At 46.0% G+C, this 27,047-nt stretch overlaps 1 protein-coding gene across 1 annotated transcript; it reads right to left on the reverse strand.

The window, feature by feature from the left end:
• Positions 1-11,088: 11,088 nt before the first annotated feature.
• On the reverse strand, positions 11,089-26,995 carry Emc3 (ER membrane protein complex subunit 3). Its single transcript, NM_001008355.1, is given in 8 exon segments — positions 11,089-12,218; positions 13,262-13,344; positions 14,026-14,105; positions 16,067-16,148; positions 16,636-16,740; positions 18,251-18,344; positions 18,684-18,741; positions 26,730-26,995. Coding segments are annotated over 8 exon segments (786 nt in total). The 5' UTR covers positions 26,885-26,995; the 3' UTR covers positions 11,089-12,089.
• Between the last annotated feature and the right edge of the window lie 52 nt (positions 26,996-27,047).

Here is a 27,047-nt window from a genome sequence, read left to right on the forward strand (position 1 = left end):
ACAGGGACACCATCACGTACTCCAGATCCATGCACAATTCCTAATACTCCTGGATGATTTCTTTTTTCCCTTCCTCAATGCGGGAATTGGACTGAGGGTCTCATGAATGGGAATCAGGCACTGTACCATTGACCTCTCTCCCAGTCCTTCAAATGGCCACAATCACACCGATTCCCCAGCGAATGACATACAAAGAAGACCTGTGCCCATCAGAAATGGTGAGGAGATATTTCTTGTGGACTGATATTCACTAAGATGCTGGTCGTGTGAACTGTGAAAACAGTATGGACTGATTGTCTTCATTCAAACAAAGAAACATTTCAAAACTGGTCGTCTTACCTGTGAGTTCTCTACCTTGACTCATTCACAGTCATTGCCATACTGTTTTCTTTGCTTGTAAAGGCATAAGTTCCCAGCACTTAGGAGATTGAGGCAGGAGGATCAGGAATTCAACTTCAGTCTTGTTACATTGCCTGTTTAGGGCCAGACTGAGACACTCAACACACACGCACATGCACACACACACTTGGAGGTTGGGGGGAGACAGAGACAGAGACAGACAGAGAGTTCATATATGGCCAGGAGTGGTAGTATACATTTGTAATCTCAGCACTTAGGAAAAGGAAGCAGGAAGATAATCAGTTTGAGGTAGTCTGGGCTACATAGCAAGTTCAAGGCCTCCCTGGGTTATAGAGAGACCCTTTCTGGAGGTTTTGAAGGACAGTTATGGTGGTGAGCACCTTTAATCCCAGCACTTGGAGGCAGAGGCAAAATTCAAGGCCAGTCTAGCCTAATACTCAATTCCAAGACAATCAGGGCTACATAGTGAAACTGTGTCTCGAACCAACAAAAGCTATCTATCACTCTATCAATCTATCAATCTATCTATCCATCTACCCACCCATCCATCCATCCATCCATCCACCCATCCACCCATCCATCCACCCATCCATCCACCCATCCACCCATCCACCCATTCATCCACCCATCCACCCATTCATCCACCCATCCACCCACCCATCCATCCATCCACCCACCCACCCATCCACCCACCCACCCATCCATCCATCCACCCACCCACTCATCCATCCATCCATCCATCCATCCATCCATCCATCCATCCATCCATCCATCCATGCATCATCTGTCTAAGGGTGCATTTTAACCGAGTGGAATCGCTCTGTATACTATTCTGAGTACTGTTTGTCCTGCAATGCAGTACAGACGTTTTCAGCACAATCCCATGCACTCTGTCCTCCTCTTCCCATTTGTTACCCAGCATTACATGGTCTGGGCACACTGATATTTATTCAGTCATTCCCCATATTCCCCCAATGACTGATGGGTAATCAGGTAGCTTGGTGGCCATTTCCCCTTGTGGTAACAGTACTTCACAGAACATTCCAACTCATGGAGGCTCTGTCCTCAGAGACAGATGGAGGATTTGGGTCAGTTCCCATCCTGGTCCTGAAGGCGCTGAGCAGCAGTGGTTGTGACTCTCCATTTACCTTTACTTTTCAGTTTACCAACATTCCACACACTCCGTACCTTTTTTTTTTTCAATCAGAAAAATAATGGAATTACTTTAAAGGAAGAAAAAGGCCAGCCAGATGGCTCAGCACATCAAGGTACTTGCCACCCAGCCTGATGACCTCTTGGGGACCCACATGGTAGAAGATCCCAGTTCCCAGAAGCTGTCCACATGAGCATGCCCCCGGTAAAAATAAATAAAGTAATAGACATTATAAATAGTGGTGAGGGAAAAAAAGAATTTAAGTACAAGATCTGGGAAGGAATAGGTAGGTAGATCTTTATGAGTTCAAGGCTAGTCAGAGTTATACAGACCTTGTTTCAAAACCCCCCAAAACCCAAAACAACATCAACAAAAGACTTGGGTGGAGAGGATCCTGGGGGGACAGGAGAGGGGATGTGTGGCTTAGTGGTAGAGCAGCTGCTCCAAGAAGACACAGCCCTGGGCTCCAAGCTCAAGCTTGCAACTTCTCTAATCTCAGTGCCTGGGGGAATCCGTACTGGGTGACAGAGAGAGAGAGAGAGAGAGAGAGAGAGAGAGAGAGAGAGAGAGAGAGAGAGAGAGGAGAAAACAGTTCTTCCATGTGTCAAGATCCTCTTATGCTCTCTGACCTCTGGTCATGACAGAAAAGGATAGCCCCTTGTCATGCCCGACACATAGCTTTGAAAGCGTTCAGTGCCGATAGCTGGTTAATACTCTTGCATATAGTGTGTGGCACACTCTTGTGGAGAGGGTTTCTCTCTTTACCAGGGCTGCCTCCCGAGCATCTGGGGCTGCAGGCTGATTCATCTTGCACACCTGGCCTCACAGCTCTTTGGGATCTGAAGGACAGTGTCCCACTTTACCTCAGGCACTGAGCTGCTCTCCTGCCCTTGCTCTGTGAGGCTCTTCAGAGACAGATAGACAAGATAGCCGTCCTACCTCTGGAGTCCTCTCTCTCCATTTCTTTCCACCATTTCCTAGAGAAGTGGATTCTAGTCTTTCGTGTGGTGATGACTCTTCTGTTGCCATCTTAGGGCTGACAATGTGTCCTTTGCAGGACGACTCTTGGAAATGAGCCAGGTTACATAGAAAGCTGACTTTTGCCTTCCATTTACTAGGTTCTACCTCTCTATGCCGATGGCCTCTCATGAGTTAGATCCGGTGTTTCTAAAGGCTTGTGCTAGAGGCTTGTTCATCAGCCTGGGGTGCTGTGGGCAAGATGGTGAAACCTTTTAGAAGTGGGACCTAATTGGAGGAAGGTGTGTCACCGAGGTGGTGTCCTTGAAGGGGTATTTAGGGCCCAACTTCTTCTCCTTCTCTTTGTTTCCTGGCCACTCTGAGGTGACCAGGCCTCCTCTGCCAGGCACGGCTGCCATGATGTATGTGCCGTCACAGCCCCAAAGCACTGGGCTAAGGGATCGTGGAGTGTAACTCTGAGACGAGAGCCCAACAAAAGCTTTCCTTTTTTACAGTGTGATTCAAATCTTATGGAACTTTGTCCTGGTGGCTAAAAATTGAGTCACTTCGGTCTCACATTGAGCTGAATTTCCAGCTGCCATAACTCCCCGACACCCAGTATGGGTCTCCTAGGTTTTTCCACAGAACTTACACACACACACACACACACACACACACACACACACACACACACCCCGCAGTGCTGGTGTTATAGGGACACTGCTATCATGCCTCAATATTTACATGCTCTCTATGGATCTAACTCAGGTCCTTCTGCGCATGTGGAATGCGCTCTACAGACTGAACTATCTCCCCAACTGTCCAGTGGGCCTGTTAAAATGTTAGCACCGCTTGAGCAGACACAGCACTCAGCACTGGCTGCCTCCCCTCCTCAGGGCATGTTCACCCTGCCCCCTCCACGCACTGTTCACTGGCTGCCCTCTTTGGAGTGGGGGAGTTTGGTCCCATGAGGTTTCTAAGCTTGAGAGTCCAAACAAAGACAGGACATTTTGATCCCTTTGGCCTGAGGCCAGGATGAAAGTTGACCACTGGAGGGAAAGAGGAGACCAGGGGCACAGAAGTAGGGACACCGGCTGCCAGGTGCACACTGGAATGGCCTCAGTCCAGTAACTGTCCCCATCATCCTGGAGATCTTGGGGTGGGGGACTCTGCCATTGCCATGCACTTGGTCTGTGACAAGTGTGCCTGCCACACACCCGCCTGTGCCATTCTTTCAAAGTCTCACAGCGGCTCTGTGTAGCACTGTGGTCTTCATCTGGAAGCTGGTAAGCAGATGCTCAGAAAGGTATAGGAATTTGTTAAAGGTCACATAGCAACTACCAAGTCACAAGACTGAGTTTAGAGCCAGGCTCTGAGCGAGGATAACATCCTGCCTTCCATAGTGGGGGAGGGGAAAAGAACACAGTAGACCTTCCACGTGAGCTCTGCTGGGAGGAGTTAGTCCCTCCAAATCTGGAAAGGGCTGCAGACTGTCACCTATGGGAGCTGTGCCCTGGAAACTTCCAGAGAGAGAACGAGAAGGCACAGGAGGTGTGACTGGCAGGGAATGAAGCTTCCCAGAGGAGACAATGTTGGGAGCCATGGGCTTACATCTTCACTCCAGCCCGCCACTTTGACAGGGCAAACAAATGAGAGGCAGAGCAGGTGGGAGCTAGGGCAGGCTGGAGAGCCTGCTCAGTGCTCTGCCAGCTGTCCTCAGCTCTGAGGGCATGCTGCCTACCCACCAACCCGGCTACAGCCTGAACTCATTCTCAGATTTCAACCTCCCCGGCGGTACCAACCAAACAACTCTGGTCCTGTAAGACAGGCAGTTGCTAAGTCGGGCTTTTAAAACCCAAGGTTTCCCAGCCCTGCGCCTTCCCACTCCAATTCCCATTCCTCAGACACAGCCATTCCCAACCGTCTGCTATCCTGGACTCTTTCCTCTGGCATTTTATCTATTTCACATGTAGTAGACTTTGGTGGCTTATGTGAGTTATCTTGGTTTGAGATATTACTCATTTTTCTTGCTGTTTGGCTGTTTTTTCCAGACAGGGTTTCTCTGTGTAGCCTTGGCTGTCCTGGAACTCACTCTGTAGATCAGGCTGGCCTCAAACTTAGAGATCCTCCTGCCTCTGCCTCCTGAGGTCTTGGCACTAAAGGCCTGAGCCACAACTGCCCAACCTATCACTCATGTCTTTTTAAAAGATGTATTTATTATATGTAAGTACACTGTAGCTGTCTTCAGACACCAGAAGAAGGCATCAGATCTCATTACAGATGGCTGTGAGCCACCATGTGGTTGCTGGGAATTGAACTCAGGACCTCTGGAAGAGCAGTCCCTGCTCTTAACCACTGAGCCATCTCTCCAGCTCCCTATTCTTTTTCTTTTTCTTTTTTTTTCTTTTCTTTTTTCCAGAGCTGGGGACCGAACCCAGGGCCTTGTGCTTGCTAGGCAAGCGCTCTACCACTGAACTAAATCCCCAACCCCGCTATCATTCATTTTTAAACTTTGATTTATTCTTCTGCGGAGACAGGGTCTCCTATGAGGCTCAGGCTGGTTTTGACCTTGTCTCTGTGCCTCTACTTCCCAACCGTTGTTATTGTGGATGTGTCCTACCACACCCCACATCATTCACTTCCTATGTGTATATTATTCTTTGAGTCAGGGTCTCATACAACTTAAGTTGGCCTTAAACTTGCCTTGTAGCAGAGGCTGGCCTCGAGCTCCTCCTCCTCCTGCCTCCACCTCCTGAGTGTTGGGATTACAAACATTTCTAGGCATTACCTGCTGACTGTGTTGGGAAACATGCAGAATGTAGCTTTTCTATTGTGGCCACACTTGCCTGTTCTGATTCTGTGGTGGTGAAGGGTCTCCAGACTGAGTCAGAAGTGACCGGTGTCTCTTCCCTGGACATTTGGGTTGTCCTCCGGAATCGTGACTTGGTTTTTTCCCTTCGCTTAATCATCTCTGCCGCCCTCCCCCACTTCATTCCAGTAAAAGCCAATCTCAATATTTATTTCTTACTGGCCTCGGTGGCTCACATCTATAACCCCAGCTCTATGACTCAGGAGGCTAAGGCAGGAGGTTAGTTGTGAGGGCCAGCCAGGGCTGCAGCGTGAGACTTTCATGGTCCCCAGAAACCTAAACACCACCCCAAAGACTAAAAGAGAGGGAGTGTGGACTGTATGGATAACTTTGAAGGAACCACAGGATTCTACAGAGTACAAACAATATAGTTCATTGACCAAGCAGCTGACATAAAAACAGCCTGGAGGGTTCGGGGAAGAGAAAGCTGTCACAGAAGGGGATCTGACACCATGTTCTGGCCTCTGCAGGCAGCAGACCATGTGCCACACACGTATGTTCAGACAAACATACATGTCAAACAGTCTTGGAGCACAGCGGGAACATCTGAACGTGTTCATGGGCAGGCGAGCAGAGCTAGGTGTGCTGACCCTCCCTGGCGACCCTCGCACTTGGAGGTAGAGGGAGAAAGAGGGGCGCTTCCTTAGATTCTTGGCTATGTAAGCCTGTCTCAAAAACCATAAACAAACAAAGCTTCACCTGTTAGAGACACTCACAAGAATGTGTGTGAGATGACCCACCGGGATCTATTTACTTGGTGCTACAGATTGACGCTAGTGCACTGCACATAGACAGATGTTCCGCAACTGAGTTATTCCTCATGCCTTCAGCAGCGCGCGTGCGCGCGCACACACACGCACACACACACACACACATACACACACACACACACACACACACACACACACACACACACACACCCGCTGCCCTTTTACAGACAGGTTCTCATGTAGCTCTCGTTGGCTGGTCTCAACTTCACTTCATGGCAGAGTCTGGCTCTGAAGTTCCAGCCCTCTGGCTTCAGCTTCCCAAGTGCTGGATTACAAGTGCCTGTCCCCACAGCCAGCTGTCCCCACTACCCTACCCTCCTCTTCTGGTATCTTTATTTTTGAGACTGCGTCTTACTAAATTGCCCAGGCTGACTTTGAACTTGCAATCCTGCATCACCCATCTTTCTGATGGGGTTTACTTTGAAAACAGTCTATCCCGACTGCCTCAGAAAAGGGCGAGTGGGTGGTTTGGAGATAAATGTGTGTGCAAGGTGGTTAGTGTTTTCCAGGCTCTAGATTCAGTTCACAGCATGTATGTGTGTGTGCACGAATGAAAGCGTAAAACATTTTATGAAGGAATAGTTTTGTCAATCTGACACAAACCTACCTGAGAAGAGGGAATTTCAGTCTCGGAGTTGACTCCATCACTGTGGTCTGTGGGGACAGTTTGATTGCTGCTTGATGTGGGAAGGCCCAGCCCACTGCGGGTGGGGCAGTCTCTGGGCAAGAGAGCCCTGGGTTCTATTAGAAAGCCAGCCAGTGGGAGCAAGTCAGTAAGCAGTACTCCTTCATGGACTCTGCTTCAGATCCTGTCTTAGCTTTCCCTTATGATGTGTCCTGTAAACCAAATAATCCCTCCTTCCTTGTATTAGGGTTCTCTAGAGGGACATCCATTCTATAGACAGAATGAAAAAATATAAAATACATAGGGGTATGTTATATATATCTTATAAATCACATTTACACACACACACACACACCAGAAAGTCCAAGAACAACTATTACTGGTAGTTGTTCAGTCCAGGAGGCTGGATGTCTCAGCTGGTCTTCAGTATATGCCAGAATCCTGAAGAAGCAGATTCTGTCAGTAAAGAAATGGACTTGCCGGCCAGAGTGAGAGCAAAAAGGTAGAGAGAGCCTCCTTCTTCCACGTCCTTTATATAGGCTGTCAGCAGATGGCGTGGCCTAGATGGATCTTCCCTCCTCAAAAGATCTGGATTGAAGGTGTGACTTCCCACCTCAAAGACCTGATTAAGAAGTGGGTCTTTCCGGGGTTGGGGATTTAGCTCAGCGGTAGAGCGCTTGCCTAGCGAGCGCAAGGCCCTGGGTTCGGTCCCCAGCTCCGAAAAAAAAGAAAAAAGAAAAAAGAAAAAAAAAAAAAAAAGAAGTGGGTCTTTCCAACTTCAAATGATTTAAGAAAAAAAAAACAACAAACAAACAAAAAAAACCTCTCACAAATGAATCCAGATACTTGGGTCTTAGTTCATTTCTTATGTAGTCCAGTTGACAACCAAGAATAGCCACCACAAGCCCCAAGTTGCTTTTGGTCAATGTTTTATCCCAGTAATAGAAACCAAAGGACAGGGCTGGAGAGATGGCTCAGTGGACAAGAGCACTGACTGCTCTTCCAGAGGTCCTGAGTTCAATTCCCAGCAACCACATGGTGGCTCACAACCATCTGTAATGGGATCTGATGCCCTTTTCTGGTGTGTCTGAAAACAGCTACGGTGTATCCATATATATAAAATAAGTAAATCTTCTTTAAAAAGCTATTTTAAGCTTCAACCTATGGTTAAAAAAAGAAGAAAAGAAAGGAACCAAAGGACAATACCCATCCTTAGAGGAAGACACCGGATTTTGAGGCTTGCTGATCTTCTGGTACTGATTCTGGGAATCAGTGGAGCTAGAGGTTGGGAGGGGGCAGTGAAGCACAGAAGCTCAGGGACATTCTGGCTTATTCCTGAGGCCTCTCTGTATGTAGGGGTCACAGGTGTCTTCCTGATATTCTTTTTTTTTTTTTCTTGGAGCTGAGGACCGAACCCAGGGCCTTACACTTGCTAGGCAAGCGCTCTACCACTGAGCTAAATCCCCAACCCCCTTCCTGATATTCTTTATCTGGAATACCTAAAGCTAGATCCTCTCCTGGTCACAATCATGGAAGACCTGGGGGAGGGGTGGTCTTTTCTCCCTTCTTCCTGTGTTTATTTTTTTTAAAGATTCATTCATTTTATGCATGTGAGTACACTGTAGCTGTCTTCAGACACTTGAAGAGGGCATCGGATCCCATTACAGATGGTTGTGAGCCACCATGTGGTTGCTGGGAATTGAAGTCAGGACCTCTGGTAGAGCAGTCAGTGCTCTTAACCGCTGAGCCCTCTCTCCAGCCCACTTCCCGTGTTTTTGACAGGTGTTTTAATTAGGACCATTACTGCTGTGGTGAAACACCATGACCAAAAGCAACTTAGGAAGAAAAGGGTTTATTTGAATTAACCACCCTGAATCAGTCCACTGAAGGAAGCCAAGACAGGAACTAAAGCAGGGCAGGAACCTGGGAGCAGGAGCCAATGCAGAGGCCATGGAGGGGTGCTACCTGCTGGCTTCCTCAGTCTGCTGATAGTACCTAGCCAGCTCAGTCCACAATGGCTCTACTAGCCCAAGAGTGCCCCATCTACAACGGGCTTGCCCTCCCACATCAATCACTAATTTAAAAAATGTTCTGCAGGCTTGCCTACAGCCTGACCTTAGGGGGGCATTTTCTCAGTGAGGTTTCCTTCTCACAGAGGATATAGCTTGTGTCAAGTTGACATAAAACTAGTCAGCACAGCAGGGTTGAGAGCTAACCCATACACATCATTTACTCAGCTTATGTAAGAGAGGGTCTTATGTAGCCCAGGCTGGCTTTGAACACAGTATGTAGCTAAGGATGACCTTGAACATCTGATCACCCTTCATTCCCCTAGAATGCTACTATTATAGGACTACACCAGCCTGCCTGACTTAGGGAGTGCTAGGATTGAACCCAAGGCTCTCCATGCTAGGCAAGCACTTGATAAACTGAGCTACATCTGTAGCCCTAAGTTACCTAAGTGTGCCATAGGGAACCCTGTAAGAGAGCTATGCATAACCCATTTTCATACCATCCCTGCTGTAGGGAGCCATTCTTCCTGAATAGGATAAAGCCCCACACATCCTAGACAAGTCCACAGAATGTATTCCTAGCTCCTGTCATGTCCAGCTTTAGAACATTCTATCACTCTCTACTTTGGATCTGGAGTTTCCCTAAAGGCTCCTGTGTGGAAGGCACGGTCCCCATTTTGTGCCAATATTGTGAGGTGATAGAACTTTTTAGATGAAAGGCCTCATGGCAGGAAACTCAGTCAGTGGGGCATACCCCTTAAAAAATGTCAAGACCATGTACTCTGTGCTTCCTGGCTCCTCCCCACAGGTCTAGAAACCAGAGGCAACCAACCACAGAGTGAAACACCTGAAACTGGGAGCCCAGATAAACCATTTCTCTGCTCCATTGATTATTGCTAGGCATTTTATCACAATGATGGTGTCATCTAGCGCATTACCCTGTAAACCAAACTGGACCCTTTAGGAGTCATTTCCCATTCTCCTCTTCCAAGCCCTGGCAACCACTAAGCTACCTTTACCTCTATGGATCTGCTAATCCTGGAGGTTGCACTAAAACATGGGGTGGGATAGGAGTTGAGCGTGGTGGTGCCGTCTTTACTCACGGCACTCGGAAGGCAGAGGTAGGTGGATCTGTGAATGCAAGGCCAGATTGGATTACACAGTAAATTCTACGCCAGGTAGGGCTATATAATAAGGCCCCAAAATGAGGAGGGAAAAAAACCCTGGAAGGGCTGGGCATACAGTTCAGTGGTAGAACACTTGATTAGTGTACAAAGTCCTGGGTTCCATCTTCAGCACATGTGTAACCGGGGAGGGCACTGACTCCTGGACACTGGTTCTTCGTTGGAGAGAGCAGCTCTGCGGCCCTGCCATGGGGGCAGCACTTCGCTCCTTTCATTGCTCGGCTGTCTATCACGTGACCGTGAGTTACTCAGTTGGTAGACAGTGGTGTGGCCTCCTGCAGTGACTAATGCTGCTGCTGTGACTGTGTAAGTTCTGCATGTGTCACTTTTCTGTGACTGTGTAGTTCTGCATGTGTCACTTTTCTTTCCCAATTCTCTCCTGATAGGTAACCCTTCTGTGTCATTCTGCAAAAGCATTTAATCTTCTGAGGACTGCAGACTTTTTCAGAATGGCTGCTCATCCCAGAGGCCTGGAAAGGGGAAATGTCTTTTTCAGAGGCAGGCATGGGGGCACAGGACAGGAACAGACCATGACCATGACCATGAACTCCACGCTGCCCCTCCCACCCTCACCCAGCATTCCACACAGCAGTTACTTACTCCACTTCTACCGCAGCAGCAGGTCCTGTCCCTTAGTCCCTCCCAACACTATCAGGGTCAAGTTGCTTCTGAGATGGCCACAAGTCACTCTGCCTTTTGGTCTTCAGATTCACAGAGGTTCTATGACCTCAAAATAGATCTCCCCTGGGGACGCTGAGACAGCTCAGTGGTTAGGAGCACAGGATGCTCTTACGGGGGACCTGGGTTTGGTTTTCGGCACCTCACAACCAACAACTCCAGTTCCAGGGGACTTGCCACTCTCTAGCCACTGCAGGCACTGCACACATGTGGTGCACAGACCTAGGTACAAGCCAAACACTCATACAGGCAACGGGAAATAAGCAGCTTTGCCTCATAATGCGGGCTTCTGTGTGTATTCTGGGGATAATGTGCACTGACTGACTGACTACCACTGAGCTCCATCCAGACTTCCCCTGAGTTCTGGGAAGGCAAAGGTGCATAGCTCTCTCCCGCTGAGCCCTCCAGCCCTGTTCTAAGACAGGTACTCCCATTGGCAGAAAGCTCTCAGAACCCACAGAGGCAACACTTTCACAGGCAAAGAGAAAACAGGGCTGTTTAATTAAGAGTCAAGAGTCGCTTGTTCTTGGCTACAGTGCTTAACATGCAGTCACACCCACCTCTTGGTACAGAAATGGCACCCTGTCACTTCCCTGGTCAGAGGACTCCTGGGCACCTTGATCTATATATCCAACAGAAACTGCCTTCTTGCCAACAGTGGTAAGTTCTTTCCTGCCCAGAGGAACTGGGATGAGGTCATTCGTTCAAATGAGTAGCCATTTACAGTACAGCACCATTGACTGGCCAATAGAGTTGATATTTTCTCAAGTTCCAATCAAGAACTTGTATTATGTAACCTGTCTCTGATGAGCCCAAAGGCACTTGAGAGTCTGGCTGTGCCTCAGGGCCACCTGTTTTCACTGGACTAAATATGAAGAGATATGAAAAGTTTGCTGAGTCTGCCCCGGCCCTGGGGATCCACTCTATAAAGAGTTTATTTCAGCAATGTTGGGCCACACTGGCTCTCTGCGTCATTCTGTAGGCTCAAGTGAACACTGCAGGGAGCTCTATGCTGCTCAGCCATAGTTTCTAAATTGTGGTAGAGAAAATGTATATTACGCATGTAAAGAAAGTTAAAAAATACAAACAAGAAATTAAAGGTAAAATGCAGGGTGTGTTTGGATCCTAAGAAAACAGGAGTTTACTGTGGCTGGAAGTCAGGCTGACCGACATCGTGACTGCTATAACTGACATGCTCTTTCTGAGCACGGAGGTTCTGCTAAGGGTTGAGATATTCTCAGTAGCATGGGGTCTCCCCTTTCTCTGACGTCCACCTGAAGGAACAATCACAAACTCTAAGACCGCAGTCACCCGCAACTCCTTTTCCTAAGTGTCCAACATAAAGGGGGCCCCAGCTCAGACAAGAACGAGCCTCGCTGCACCCGCCAGCCCCTCCTTTTCATTCTCAGAGGCTCCAGCTCCACGGAAGTTACAAGGGTAAGTGCTACTGCAAGTTCCGGACACAGCTGACCCCCGTGCGGTTAGAATATGGACGTCTGCAGCTCCTTTTTGAACATGCCTTCAAAGTGGAGGTCTCTGGCCATGAGTTCTTCTTCCACATCATCGAGCGCCCACTGGTGATCTGTCAGTTCCAAAGCTTCCCACTCTGTCTGCATGGGGAGAACACAGGCTGAGAAGGACGCTTGCCACTGAGCTGACAGCTGGGGACAGCACGGAGTGGCCACCTCTCTGACCAGCAGCTAAGCAAGGCTGTTCTGTGTATGAGCTGACTGGATCATGGGAGGCAGATAGATATACGAACACTCATACAGCAATCTTTAAAAACTCACCAAGGCCAGGCATGGTGGAATATGTCTACAATCCCAGCACTTGGGAAATGGAGGCAGGAGACTGTCTCAAAAAGTCAAACACCATGGAGAGAGGGCTCAGGAGTTAAGACATATACATAGACATATACTAAATACCCACATAATTAAAAAAAACAAAAAACAAAAAACACCCTCAAATTAAAACAAAAAAAAATTGTTCAATACAAGGTCACAAAGACATGTTTTAGAATTTTGTTGCTTTGTTCTGTTTTTTGAGGTAAGGTCTCATGTAGTATAGGCTGGCCTCAGATCCTCAGCCTCAGCCTCTTAAGGACAGGGATTATAGGCATGACTGCCACACTTGGCCCCTCAAATTACTTTAATGTTAATTACTATTTTGAGACAGGTAATACTGTGTAGGTCTAGCTAGCACTACATGGCAGCTCATAACCACCTATAACTCAAGTTCCAGGGTATGCAATGCCATGCCTCTTCTGACCTCTACAAGCTCCTGAATGCATATGGTCTACACACACACACACACACACACACACACACACACACACACACACACACACACAATTTCAGGCACACAAAAATGCAGGAAAAATTAAAAAATATTTTCAAAACTAGAACAAGAGCATGCTGTAATGAAAGTAATGGGAATATGGCTTCTCCCTCTCAACTGTCATGAGGTGCACAGCACATACAGTGTGAACACACTGGACAGAGTGATCATTTATGTCCTGGATAGGGTGGGGCAGGACAGCATATTCTATATACTGCTCATTTTGGATTGCACTTGAACGTGAGCGGTTAAGGGAGGACTGGGGTAAGTCTGAGATAGCCCTGCAGTTCTGCACCCAATGGTCACCGGCGTATACCTTGAAAGCTTTGTTGGTGTCCGCAGGCATGGCCATTGCTGCTCCTGTCATCTGCTCCTGCATCATTCGTGACTGGTCAGCAGCTGCAGCAGAAGACAGGCTCAATGAGTACCAGGCTCCATAAGCACCCAGCACCCTTACCGGAGAACACGCATAACTTATAGCTGCTTGGTGGTGGGTTTGAGAATTGGACAGCTGACTGGCCTGGTGGCCTCTGGTATGTGATTCTGGGAAAGTCTAGGAAAATGGGGGTGATTGCAGGTGGAACACGGACAAAGCTAAAGCACTCCGAACTTTATTTTAAATGTCAGTCTGGCACTAGACACTAATTACTGAGCATGGCTACGTGCCTAGGTAGTTCACTGCTGTATCCTTCACCTGCTCTGAAGCCCACAGGGTATCTATTGAGACCCTAAGGTATAGAAAAGCAATCCAATCAGTAAAGAGTATCTGAGGTCCTCACTACTGAAACTGGTGGGGAATCTGCTCAATACAGGAACTCATCTAACCAGTCCTTCCTTAGGCTTTAGGTTCGCAGGCTTAATGGGAGTGCTGGGTCCCCACACAAAGTGCCAGACTCTGAGCAACCAAGTACTGCCCAGTGATTGCTGGGAGGAATGCTCATGTTCAGTCTGAGCTTTGCAACTGTCCTCAGAAACTCAAGGACCAAAGCACTATGTGGGGCCACGCTGACCAACACAGGAACCAGAAGACTTCCCCACCTTCACAGGAAGCAGCGCTCACTAACCCACTGAGCTTCTTACCATTGTCTTGGCCCAGGATTAGAGAATAAATGCTCCGGAGTCCAAACACATTGAGGAAATACCAGGATGCAGAACTCACCCTAGCAAAGCAACAGGGAGAGTGGGGGTGGGTTACTAGGGAGATGAACAGAGTTCACAGCTGCTCATTGTATGTGAGAATCAAGACACACTCTAGATAGCCAAGGCACAACCACAGAGGAGATGAACACAGTAACACAGTAAGGCTGACTTCTGACACACAGGCACCGTGGGTGACACTGAAAGAGGCTGCCTACTCTGAACCCTACTCTCTAGGAGTGTGGGTGTGTCTGTGTGTTCCCTACTTAGCAGAGAGGACCAGGCCTGACTTTTGGGAAGCATTTGCAATACTGAGGGTGACAGCTACCTGAACAAATTTGGAACTCGATCATCCAAACAGAAACCAAAGGGCGAGTGAAGAGAGCGATCCACGTGGGAAGAGCGACCCGTGACTGGGTCTGCTCTGGTTCCTGCAGTAGACTAAACAGGTACTTCGGTCCCACAATGCTGATGACCTGTCCACAACAGTTACTTTAGTGTGTGTGCATTGCAGCTCCCCTGGAATGTTGCTGTTTCCCCTGCCTGCCCACGTATGTGGCATACACAGCTGTCCAAATGCCGAGAGAAGATAAGCATTCTCTAACCCTGGCATTTATGCCAGGCCAGTGGACCTGGCAGGGCAAATTTTTACAGAGTCACATAGCTCATGTGTAGTTTTTCTTCTTACACAGAGCAAGGTGAGGCATCTTCTTTGCCCTGGGGTTAACACAACCAGAGATGGCTCTGCTCAAACCGGAGGAGTCAAAATTGCCACTAGGCTCTCCTTGTTTGAGTTTGTTTCAGGCCAGTTCTTGAGAAGCCACAGACAGAACAGTCTGGAAGTCAATGTTACTGGACTTTGGGTACAAGAGCAGTGCTTCCCAAGAGGGTTTTGAGATTCCAGCTTGGTATCTGCTATACGTCACTGGAGTGGAAACAGGTGCAAGTACTGGTTATGGAAAAGCTGTGTGTGGATCACCAGTAGTTTTTGCTGACCTCACAGGGTTGCTGTGAGGATAAGGTAATACATGGAAAATACCCAGCATGGTGACTGGGACTAAGGAAAATGATAGTCCAAACATTTCTATAATTTGGCTCTGGAATGTTCTTTTAGAAAGTCCAAGTGTTAGCCTCACATGGTGGCACATGCCTTCAATTCCATCACTCGGAAGGCAGAGCAGAAGCAGATAGACTACTGTGGTTTCCAAGGCAGCCTGGTCCACAAAATGAATTCCAAGACAGCCAGGACTATGTAGAGACCCTGTCTCAAAAAAAGCAATACAAGCAAACAAGCAAGCTCATGTGTTAAAGGCTTGGACCCCAGTCTGTGGGTCCAATGGAAGGTGGGAGAGCCTTTGGGAGATGGAAGACTAGTGGGTAGTTTTAGGTCACTGGGGGCATGTTCTTGGAGAGATTGTGGGGTCTGGACACCTCACTTTTCTCTTTTATGTTCTGATCCTAAGGTGAGCGCTCACCATTATATACCACTCTCTGCCCCATCACAGATCCTAAGCAATGAGGCTGCAGGGTCATGACCCGAGCCGCCAAAATGGCAAGCCAAAATACACCTCTCCTCTTTACAAGGTGATGCTCTCAGTACTTCAGTAACAGAAAGTTGACAAAGACAGACTCCATTCTTATAAGTTTCAGGGCATTGCTAAGAAGCTCTGCTTGGCCAGACTACTTAACCTTTCCATTTTTCTGAGGCAGGGGGATGCTCAATACCTTCACTCCTGCATTCCTCATCTAAGAGAGGAAGACAAACCTTCTTTTGGCACAACTACTGTAAAACTGTTTTAGTCTAGCAGTGGCATTTCAAACAGCTTTCATTTAAGGAAGGAAGGAAGGAAGGGAGGGAGGGAGGGAGGGAGGGAGGGAGGGAGGGAGGGAGGGACAAAATTTCTCAAACTGAAACAACCCCATTCTAGTGAAATAAAAACTAGAACTGTGTGGGGCCAGCAGTCTCTTTAGACCACACACTTACCAGGACGCGTCTAGTGTGAGCAGCTCTATTCCCTGCTGAAGCATAGGCTTGAAGCGAAGCGTCAGTGGAAACGGGACCTTAGCTGTAGGCAAAGAAAAAAACACCATGTTTTTGCTTCAAGAAAGTTCCTAGTAGGCACCCAAGCCAGCTGACGTGTGAACACACACATTCTTTCTCAGAGGAGGTGGGAACTCTGTACCACTGGCTTCTGGAAAATGATTTTCACGAGGAAATTGGTGGCAGCCTCTGGAGAACAGAACAGTCAAAATGTCACTCTGCTCTGATTTTGCTGAGAGATTTCAGTTTCTAGACTATGGAGGGAGCAGGTACTCAGGATGAACCATGACCTGGCATTTGGGAGAAACGTGCACTTAAGCCTCAGCTACTCCTGTGTCACCATTAGTTACAAAGCATTTACACTGAATAAGATTGGAACTCAAGATTTTTGTTCAAAATATGTTGTTATTTTCACAAGAAACACTATCCGTGAAGTGACATTACATTCTCAGTAGCACTGGGAAAGGGGCGTGGGTAAAGGAAGTAGGAGGTCTCCTAGACCTGAGACTTACTTGTGACAAAGCCTGAGAATGTCATGTTGATCCATCCGCCGATAAGGATCATTGGGAGGACATTGGTGACGTTCCCTTTCATCATGTCTGTGAGCATGGTGGGGTCTAAGACAAACGCAGAAGAAAACACCAGGTTTCCCTTTGTTGACAAGACTCTTCACATACTTAGGTCAGACAGCTGTTTGTGTTTAAGATGGGGTCTTACTGTGTAGCCCAGCTGGTCTTGACTATCAGGCCTGCCTGTCAGTGGGGTGAAGGGCATTTGCCAGCATGGCGGGCCAGCTATCAGATTTACTGTACAAGTTCACGTGATCTCAGCATGTAAGACGCAGACAATTCCTCTCCATCTGCTCCTAAATCCTTTGAGTTCTCTGTTGCATATCTTTCTACCTCTCAATCTGACTTTGAAAATTAATAATTTTGTAAAGAAAGGCTGACGGTGTAGTTCAGGGGCAGAGCACTGCTTACCATGCAGGAGGGGGTAGAGCAGCTCTCAATATCAAAACAGAAAAAATAATTTGTGATGACATTTCCACATTGTCATAGTACCAACCTCTCAATATACATATATATATATTTTTAAAGATTAAAAAAGTTGCATGTGGTTGTTTTGCCTACATAAGTGTCTGTGCATGCAGGACCTCTCACAAAGGCCAGAAGCATCATTCCCCTGGAACTAGAGTTATGGACAGTTATGAGCTGTCATGAGGGAGTTGGGGTCCTCTGCAAATCAGCAAGTGCTTTTAAGAGTCACCTCTCCAGCCCTATGTCTCTCAATACCTTCATTCTCAACCATTTCTAGCAGGGAGTGCCGCTGCTACCTACCCTGTAATAGGTAACTGACCAATCTCTGATGTATGTGTTCCTAAAGAGTAATTCTTTTTTGGGGGAATGGGGTTTCGAGACATAACGAGGCCCTGTCACTGAGTATTCTCATCAATGTCAACAGGATCTAACTTGTTTGACCTGACAATCCTAGCTTTGGACATCCTGTTTTTCTGCATCCCTGGACTAGGTTCACTTCATATGTACACTGACATTTTGTTGCTCCTAAGTGTTGACACTACTGTCTTCTGTATGAATCAGAAGGACTGACTACCTCACCTAGAAGAGTGAGACTGGGAAGAGAGAGAGTCGACCCAGAATGCACTGCTTTGACCCACTTTACACAAAACAGGGCTGGCAGGAGCCATGCAGCAGTTAGGTCAACTGTATGTTGGTGTGGGCAACCAAGGAGCAGCTGCTTTTCATTTGTGCATAAGACATAAGGTACTGTCTTCCAGCAACGATCTAGACACTGGTGGGAACTGGTCCCAAGTTCCTACAGCTCTGAACAGAGAGCAGAGACAATGGCCTTGGTCTTCCCCCACATCAGCAAGAACTTTGTAAAATCCACCTGCTAAACTAGGATTTGTGGATTTATTGGAAAAAGAGGGCCCCACTTTCAAGGACTCCTATATTAGAGGCTCGGAATGCACCTAAGTGCATGTATGTGAGTCGCCTAGCATGTATGAGAAAGGCCCCAGTCCCCAGAGATAATTAGATGGCTTCTAAGTCCTTTACCTGACTATCTCCTATGACTTAGTGCTTGACCACCTATGTTGAATAAACATACCTGTCATAGGTGAAGGTGGCACAACCTTCCTTTTGGTTTTTTTGAAAAATCCATCCTCTGGGTTGTTGAAGTAATATTTCCGTGTTAAGAAAGACTAGCAGAAAAAAGAGAATCTTTTTTAAATATGAGAGTTGTGAAATAGTAAATTGCCAAATTATCCCCCAGGGAACTGACTAAAGGCCCTTGGAATACACTTCTACACTCTGAGCTGTCAGTTTCCTTGGCAGCCAATCTGACACTTCAGCTGAGTCACAGTTAAAAACAGTTTCCTAAGAAGGGTGAGGGCAAGTGACAGCATATACCAGCAGGCTGCGCTTAATAATCGGAGAGCCACCTCCAGTTTTCTCTGGCGCCCCTCTTATAAATAACATTCAGGTTTTTACTGCCCTTACAGGTGAATAGTGGAGCTTTTAAATAAAAGATCAGTGAGTACCTGCTTGGGAATGTATTTTCCATTTTCTCTGAGGACTCTGCTTCGAATTAGGACCTGACTGGAAAACACAAGACAAAGAGATGTTAGAATGTGAAACAAGAGGAAAACGATCGTGAAGCAGAAGGCCCATTCAGACATAAGAGAGGACCTGTTTGGCAATAGCTGGGTGTGGAAACTTTCCAAGAACCCTAAAAATCAATGACACATATTCAACTCGCCACTCAGGCTTTCACAAGGGTTGTCTTCAGAGTCACCGGGCTCTGTACAAATAAAGGTTTCTGAGGAAGGCAATCGGGGACATTGCACTTGGCCTTTCTGGATTTGATGTGAGACACAAAGGAACTCTCCTTGCAAGGGAAGTGTAGCTGGAGAGTGCTCCGGAGATCTGGAGGCGGGGGTGGGAGGGCCGGGAGGGCAAAAGAGGAGCTGCTTCATTCACTCAGAGAAACGAGGGCAGGCCTCAAGATGGCTGTTACCTGACAGATAATGGAGAGAAACTCCACCTAGGGCTCAAACCAACTTCCTTCCAACTCTTCAGTAGTTACTGAATACATTATTGGTGATTTTTAGAGTAAATAATATGCAGCAGAAATAAAACACCATACTTTCCCCTAGGTTTTCAGAAGTTGTTTAATGGAGGGAGAGGGGAAGAGTTCTTGGGTCAATGGAAATTCTTGAGAACCAAGAAGACTTTAGGCAGAAATGCAGAGAATGCTCCGCTTTCTCATTCCTGCTCAGCACAAGCCGCATGCTCCAAGTAGTGAGAGCCAGTGGGTCGGTTGGCCACCTTCCACATGCCCAGCTGCTGCGTGTGCTGCTATGCTCTGCTGCCAGCCTCTTCTGCCAGTTCTACCCCACCCACCGAAGTTCCTTCCTTGAGCTCATCTTCCACCACAAATTCTTCCAAAGAACTCCACCTGCTTTCCCTCCTCTCAGCCTCGTGATAGTCCACAGCTGTCTGCCTTACACAGGCCTACAGAAGAGATGTGTGATATGTTCTGTACCCTGGGAGCTGTTACAGATTCTCCAATGGACTCTGTACCAAGACAATTCTGTGAAAAGCTAAGTTTAAGTTCAGACAGAGTAAGAATTTCTGGGCTGGAGGGACAGCTCATAGTTAAGCACCCTGACTGTTCTTCCAGAAGACCTGAGTCGAAGTCCTAGCACCCTCATGGCAGCTCACAACCATCTCTGACTCTAGTTCCAGGGAATCCAATGCTCTTTTATGGACTCCTTGGGCACTGCATGCACACGGTACACAGACATACAAGCAAGCAAAACACCCATACACATAAACTAATAAAAATGTTTAAAAAACGGAGTCTTTTATAATCGTTTGTCCTTATTCAGATCTTGTCTCTGCTAGTTTTATACTGTCTCACTATGGAGCCCTCACTGGCCTCGAACTCACAGAAATCTGCCTGCTTCTCTGCCTTCTGAATACTGGGAGTAAAGGTGTATGCCACCGTGCCTGGCCTTCTATGCCTTATAAACTGTGATCTTGGGCAAGTCATGCTAATTCCCTACCACTCCCAATCTCACAAGCACAGACTCAGGCTTTTACTGCACACATTTCTTAAACTTCTAACTACCAGATGCCATGTTAGCGCCATAAGCAATGATGAAAATGTAAATTTCCTATTATGTTTAGAGTAAGAAATCCAATAATAAACACAGTGTGATAGCACACCACTGTAATGCCAGCCCTGTGAAAGTGGCGACATCCTTCACTATACAGCAAGTCTGAGGGCAGCCTGAGCTACATAGCACATTACCTAAAAAAAGAAAGTCCTAACTACAGGAACAATGTGAACTTGAACCATCACATCCCAGAGAACTAGGTGGCATGATGGGAGTGTATGAGAGGATACCGAGCAGGAGGAATCTCTACTCAGAATGTAGGATTAAGTAAGACTTTTATTCTTTTAGTATAGTATGTTTTGTCTGGATATATATCTGTATACCACCTGTGTGCCTGGTGCCCTTGGAAGTCAGAAGAGGGTGTTAGATCCCCTTCACTGGGTGTACATAAAGTTATAGTATATTTTGTGCAACCGTGTGGGTGGTGGGCATTGATCCTCTGCAAGAACAACATATGTTCTTAACCACTGAGCCATCTTGCCAGTCCCATAGGTAGGAATCTTAAGGATGAGTGGGAATTACCTAGTCAAAGCACCAAGGGATGTCACAGGTATGAGTGCTGTAACAAAATCAACTCTCTGGCTGAGGACAGGCCATATGCAAGAAAAAAATGAGCAAGAAGAGGTGGGCAAGACCCAGAGTGAGGACTGGAGAGATGGCTCAGTGGTTAAGACAACTTCCTGCTCTTGTAGAGAACTTGGGTTTGGTTGTCAGCACCCACATGTTGGCTTCCAACCATCTGTAACTCCAGTTTCGGTTCCAACCTCCTCTCCTGAACTCTGAGGGCACATTACATTTGTGGGGCAAAACACCCACACATGTTAAAAACAAACAGACTCTTCAAGGCAATGTAGGCCATGTAAGGCCATGTTCTATGAAGTTAAATATTGAAGGGATTTAAGCCAAGCCTGTCTATATCATCTGAGTGAATTTATTTTTTTATATGTAAAACTAATGATTTAATGGCTATGAGCAAGGTGAATTTATTTTTAACATTTATTTAGTGTGTGTGCGTGTGTGTGCATGCCATCTCACACATGTGGAGGTCAGAGAACAACTAGTAGGAGCAGGTCTCTCTGTCTCCCACAGAAGTACTTGGGATCAATCTCAGGCCATTGGTTAGGCTTGGCACCAACAGCCTTTAACCACTGAGCCATCCCGCTGGTTTTCTCATCTCATTTGAAGTGTTCACTGTTGGACCTGGCACATCCCGGGTTGGTGGCATCTATTATTTTTCTTTTTGCCTGTTTTATCACTTGGACTGAAACTCTATTAGAGCAGAAGCTTGCCACTGTCACGTTTTGTACCTCCACAGAGTGTAGGGCACAGTCCTGGCCACCTGTAGCCCTGTCAGGGCTCTCTCTGACACTCGGATAACAAAACATCAGCTAAGCTCTTATACTGAAACTACTGAGGAACTCTGTAGAGTTGAGGCTGAGGATGGTGATCAAGACAAGGCTGACTTAGCCTGTGTACTCTTTTTTTTTTTTTTTTGTTCTTTTTTTCGGAGCTGGGGACCGAACCCAGGGCCTTGCGCTTCCTAGGCAAGCGCTCTACCACTGAGCTAAATCCCCAACCCCAGCCTGTGTACTCTTGATGCTCAGGCTCTGAAGTTGAGATCCCTAACTATATTCTCCCAAGTGTAAAAATTCCACACGAAAACACTAGTTTTGCATTTTAATTTCTACAAATATCTAAGAATAAATCCTTGTACTGGGTAACCTTGGTAATTTGAAATTAAAAGACTTTTTTTAAGATAGAAAAAAAAACCCACTATGCAGTGCTAGCTTTTTTTTTTTTTTTTAAACTTGATAGGCTGCTTGTCTTAGTTAGGATTTTATCACTGTGAAGAGGCCATGACCCTGACCAAGGCTTCTCTTATAAAGGACAACATTTACTTAGGGCTGGCTGAGTTTCTGAGATTCAGCCCATTATCATCATAGGCATGGCAGCGTGCACACAGACATGGAGCTGGAGGAACAAACATCTTGATCCACAGGCAGCAGAAGGAGACAGTGTGCCACACTGGGTATAGCTGGATGTTAGGAGACCTTAAAGCCCAACTACCCAGTGACAAACTTCTTCCAACAAGGCCATACCTACTCTAAAAAGGCTAAACCTCCTCATAGCGCCACTCTCTATGGACACACAATTCTATAGGGCCCACACCTATTCAAACTACCATGCTGCTCTAGAATTTATGATCTTTATACTTCAGTCTTCTGAATACTGGGATTAAAGAGGCATACCATTATAGGTAGCAAAACTTTAGTTTTTAAAAAGCATGTATACATTTATTTGGGATAGGGTGCAGTATACATTATGGGTCACATTTGGAGGTCATAGAGCAGCCTGCAGAAGTTGGTTTTCTCATTTTACTGTATTTATAGGTTCTAGGTATTTAACTCAGTGTTGGGTGGGTAGTGGCTGAGCTTCTCACTGCTCACAACTTTAGTTTTTAGTTAGTGTATTTCTCCCAATCCCCAAGAATCTGTTTTTGTTTTCTTTTCTCTCTAAATGAGTCAATATATTCTCTGAGTTTGAGAAACACACACACACACACACACACACACACACACACACATACACACACAGAGTCTCCAGATATAGGGTAATGCATCCTATTCATGTATATTTCTTTCATTTCTCGTTTAATACATTATACAAAAAAGAATCAGTTAATTTTTTTTTTTTTTAAGGGAAGGTCTCACTTTATAGTCATGGTTGGCTTCGAACTCACTATTTAGACCTGACTAGCTTTAAACTGCCTCTGCTTCCCAAGTACTGGGATTAAAGACATGTGCCACTGTATCTGGCCCACAGCTAAATATCGACCCAGTAGGAGTTTAATAAAGTAAGATAGCAAATTTCCCTTTTTGTGACTATTCGAGCTAAAGTCAACTCATACTGTATCAAAAGAAACACTTTACAATAAAGAACATCTTTCAAAAGTTACTTTATTTTTGTGTGTCTGTGAATGCATGTTCTGTGTGGAATTAGATCCTCTGGAGCTGAGGTTATTAGCAGCTGTGAGCTGCCTCACACAGGTGCTGGGAACTGAACTCAGGCCCTTTGAAAGAGCAGTAACTACTTTGAACATCAACAGTGCCAAGAACAGGTTCTGGTAGGGTAAAGATGCACCATGTCAGAGCAGGCATGATCCAAACACCTCACTTAGAGATGCAGCAATTATGACTAGAGATGTTCCTTACAGCAGTGACTCTCTACAGGGATAGTACCATCTTCTAGAGGCCTATGGAATCTGGGAAACTTTGTGTTTCTTTTGAGACAGTGTTTCACTTAGCCCAGGCTGGTCATGAAATCTCAATTCTCCTGCCTCATCCTCTCATGGGTTGGGATTGTAGGTGTGCACCACTACCTCTGGCTATTTCAAGGGAGAGGGTTGATGTGAGACATTGTCTTACTCTATAGCCCAGGCTGAGCTCAAACTCCTGGTGATCCTACCTAAGCTCCCTACCCTCTAGGATTCTAGGTGTAAGCCACCCTGTTTGGCATATTTGGAACTTTTTTGATTGTCATAATGACAGTGTGGAGGAGAAATGGCATATAACTGTCACTAGTCATAGATTCAGAGGCGTTTTGATATCCTCAATGGTTCGGTTATGTAACAAGGAACTGTCCTGTGTCCTACACACTTCTGTATACCTCATCAAACTGTTCTAGTTATCTAAGGCACAAACCTAACTTCAGTGTGGAAGGAGCACAGGCTTTATATTACTAAGTTTATAAACAGGCAGCACCCAGGGTGGGGAAAAAAATCAGACTTGGTTCTGTGTAGACTTAGTATCATCTGCTTTAGTTCCCAATTGACTGACTTGTCCTGGTTGTAATTTTATAGCTAGATATATGTATGCATATGACATCTTGTAAGATAGCTGTGCACAAATATGCATGTATAAAATACATATCATCTTACTAAAAATCTCTTTATTTCTGATTATTACAACTTAAACACTGTGTTGCCTTTTAAAAGTTCTTGAAAAACAATCAAAAAACAGAACAAACAAACCTTCTTAAATATACACTGCACTGAGTGTGAACTTCATCTGTAGAATACAAAAAGAGCTGAGGGTCTGATGTCAGTTAGAACCATTACTCTAAAACTGTAAGGTGAACCAGGGCAGAAAACTGCATCATATAGTTACCACCATATGGGTTAGTATACATATATAATGGTCTATTACCCTGATTACTTTGGGAAGGCTGTTTAATTTCTCTGACTTTCCTTTTCATTATGAAAGTGGGTTTAGGATAACATGCTTGATTGTAAGGATAAAGTGACAATTATTTTATAGAAATCAGAAACTGTTGACTGAGGGTGGAGTGAAAGCTGAGTAGTTAACCCACTTGCTGTTCTTGCAGAGGACCCTGGTTCAGTTCCTAGATCCCACATGGCAGCTCACAACTAGTTTTCTGCAACTCCAACTCCAGTGGATCCATCACCCTCTTCTGGCCTCCGCAGGCACCATACACAAAGTACATACACATACATATATGCAGGCAAATACTCTATCACATAGAACAAAACAAAAATACATTTTTTTGAGACAGATATTATGTCTCAAAAATTATGTAGCTCTGGCTGTCCTGGAACTCTCACATATCTACCTGCTTCTGCTTCCCGAGTACTGGGATTAAAGGCATGCACCACCATGGTAGCAAAAATAAATATTTTAAAAAACTAAGTAAAATTAAATTACTGAGTTTTCTTCACTCCCCATCTTTTTGTAGTAGTTTTCAAGTCTGTAGTAAGCTAACTCCCAAGGTTTGCTTCAGGGAGCTGTCTCTAGTCAGCTCTGAAACTAATGCCACACAAAAATAATCATAGTGGCCACTGTTGGGGAATAGAAAGAGGCTAGGCTTGGGAACCACAGATTTGGCTTAAAGTCCTGAACTGACATCTACTGCTATTATGGAACTCTATAAAGTCTCGGTTTCTATGAAATGAGGACACTGTATCAACCACATGGACTTGCTTTAGGTTTTAAATAAATTAATGAATATAAGTCCTTACCATTGTACCTGCTTAGAATGTTTCATAAAGCTGGCTCATTACTATTATTATTATTAGTAGTAGTAGTATTAGTAGCAGCAGCAGCATAATAAGGAAAGTCAATTGACTGGTTCCCATGCACACCAGCCTGACTTCTGGACTACAGGTAGCTTGCTTGAACTTCTGATCTTCCTACCTCCAGCTTTGAGTCCTGGGATTACAGGCTTGCACTGCCACATTTGGCTTACGCCAGGGTAAGGAATTGAACCCAGGGCTTCAAAGCCAGTTGTGCAAGCACTGTACCCAACTGAGTTACATCACAATCTCACTGCTGAAGAAGTGTTTTGAGGGCTGGAGAGATGGCTCAGCGGTTAAGAGCACTGACTGCTCTTCCAGAGGTCCTGAGTATAATTCCCAGCAACCACATGGTGGCTCACAACCATCGGTAATGGGAACTGATGCCCTCTTCTGGTGTGTCTGAAAAGAGAGACAGTCTACTCATATACATAACATAAAGAAATCTTCAAAATTAAGGGGTTTTAATTTAAGACAATCTTTAAATCACCAGCAAGTGGAAATCCAGTATTACCTGCCACAAAAAGAAACTTTAACATATGATAAAATGAGGTTTTTTTCCCCACTGCTCTCTGCAGAAACTTCTGAGCCTGACATTCTCTTTGTTAAAGTGATTCCTATGTGATCTGGACATGTTGAGGTAAGAGCAGCACTTTTTTTAGTCTCTGGAAATGACTAGAATAAAATGACTGAAAACGGTTAGTGATTTTAATGTGAACTGCCTGAAGTTATATCAAAGTTCTGTCTCCATAGAAAAACACTGTAAGAAAGCCAGTGAGGAGAGGATGCCTCCACTTTAGGCAGGCGAAATGTTCCATTACGACTCCTCAGTCTCAAAGCTTTGGAAGCACTTTATACCATAGCATCTCAGCAGACCATTACAGTTGTTTGGTAGAATGTAGATTATGAAATCCACTTGATTGGATGTTAGCAGATGTTATTACTTAAGGTAATAATGCATCTGGCTCTTGGTAGGTACTCTTAATAAAGCAATGGAGCCGGATAGTTCATAGATAACCTCACTGATGGTTGACCACTAGCCTAACAATATTAACAATGTTTTCTTAAACCCTTGCCCTGTGCTAAAGGCTTTTAGATATCATCTAATCTAATCTAACATCCACATGCCTGTTCTGTTAGGTAGGTACTGTTATTATCCCCATTTTACAGACAAAAGCGAAACACAGATAACTGCCAAGGTCAACCTACCATACCAGTAGGGGCGCGATGAAAACTCAGTTAAAGTGATATAATCCTTGCACTTTCTTGACCAAGGTCACCCGGGAATGAGGGCAGGATAGGGTGAGGGTACTGACCTGTCCGACACTTGTTCCTGGGTGAGCTTCTTATCGCTCTGCAGTAGGATTGACACGTAGTGGCGGATCATGCCCACGAAGAAGGTGATTATAACGATGGGCAGGACCACCCAGAGGCGGATGTTAGAGTCAAGCAGCAGCTCGGGCCCCGCCATCTTCGCTGAAAGTTGGCTGCGGGTTGGGAGGTGTTGCGTTCCTCCCGGATTTTGGATCGGGGCCTTCACCCGCCCCTCAGTCAAGCTGGTGTGGAATCTGGGGCAGCTTAGCTTTCTACGCGTACTGTTTCCAGCTGGGCCGCCAGGCCTTCAACTTCCGGCG

Source organism: Rattus norvegicus, chromosome 4, assembly GCF_021556685.1.
Source record: "Rattus norvegicus strain SHRSP/BbbUtx chromosome 4, alternate assembly SHRSP_T2T, whole genome shotgun sequence".
Classification (NCBI taxonomy): domain Eukaryota; kingdom Metazoa; phylum Chordata; class Mammalia; order Rodentia; family Muridae; genus Rattus; species Rattus norvegicus.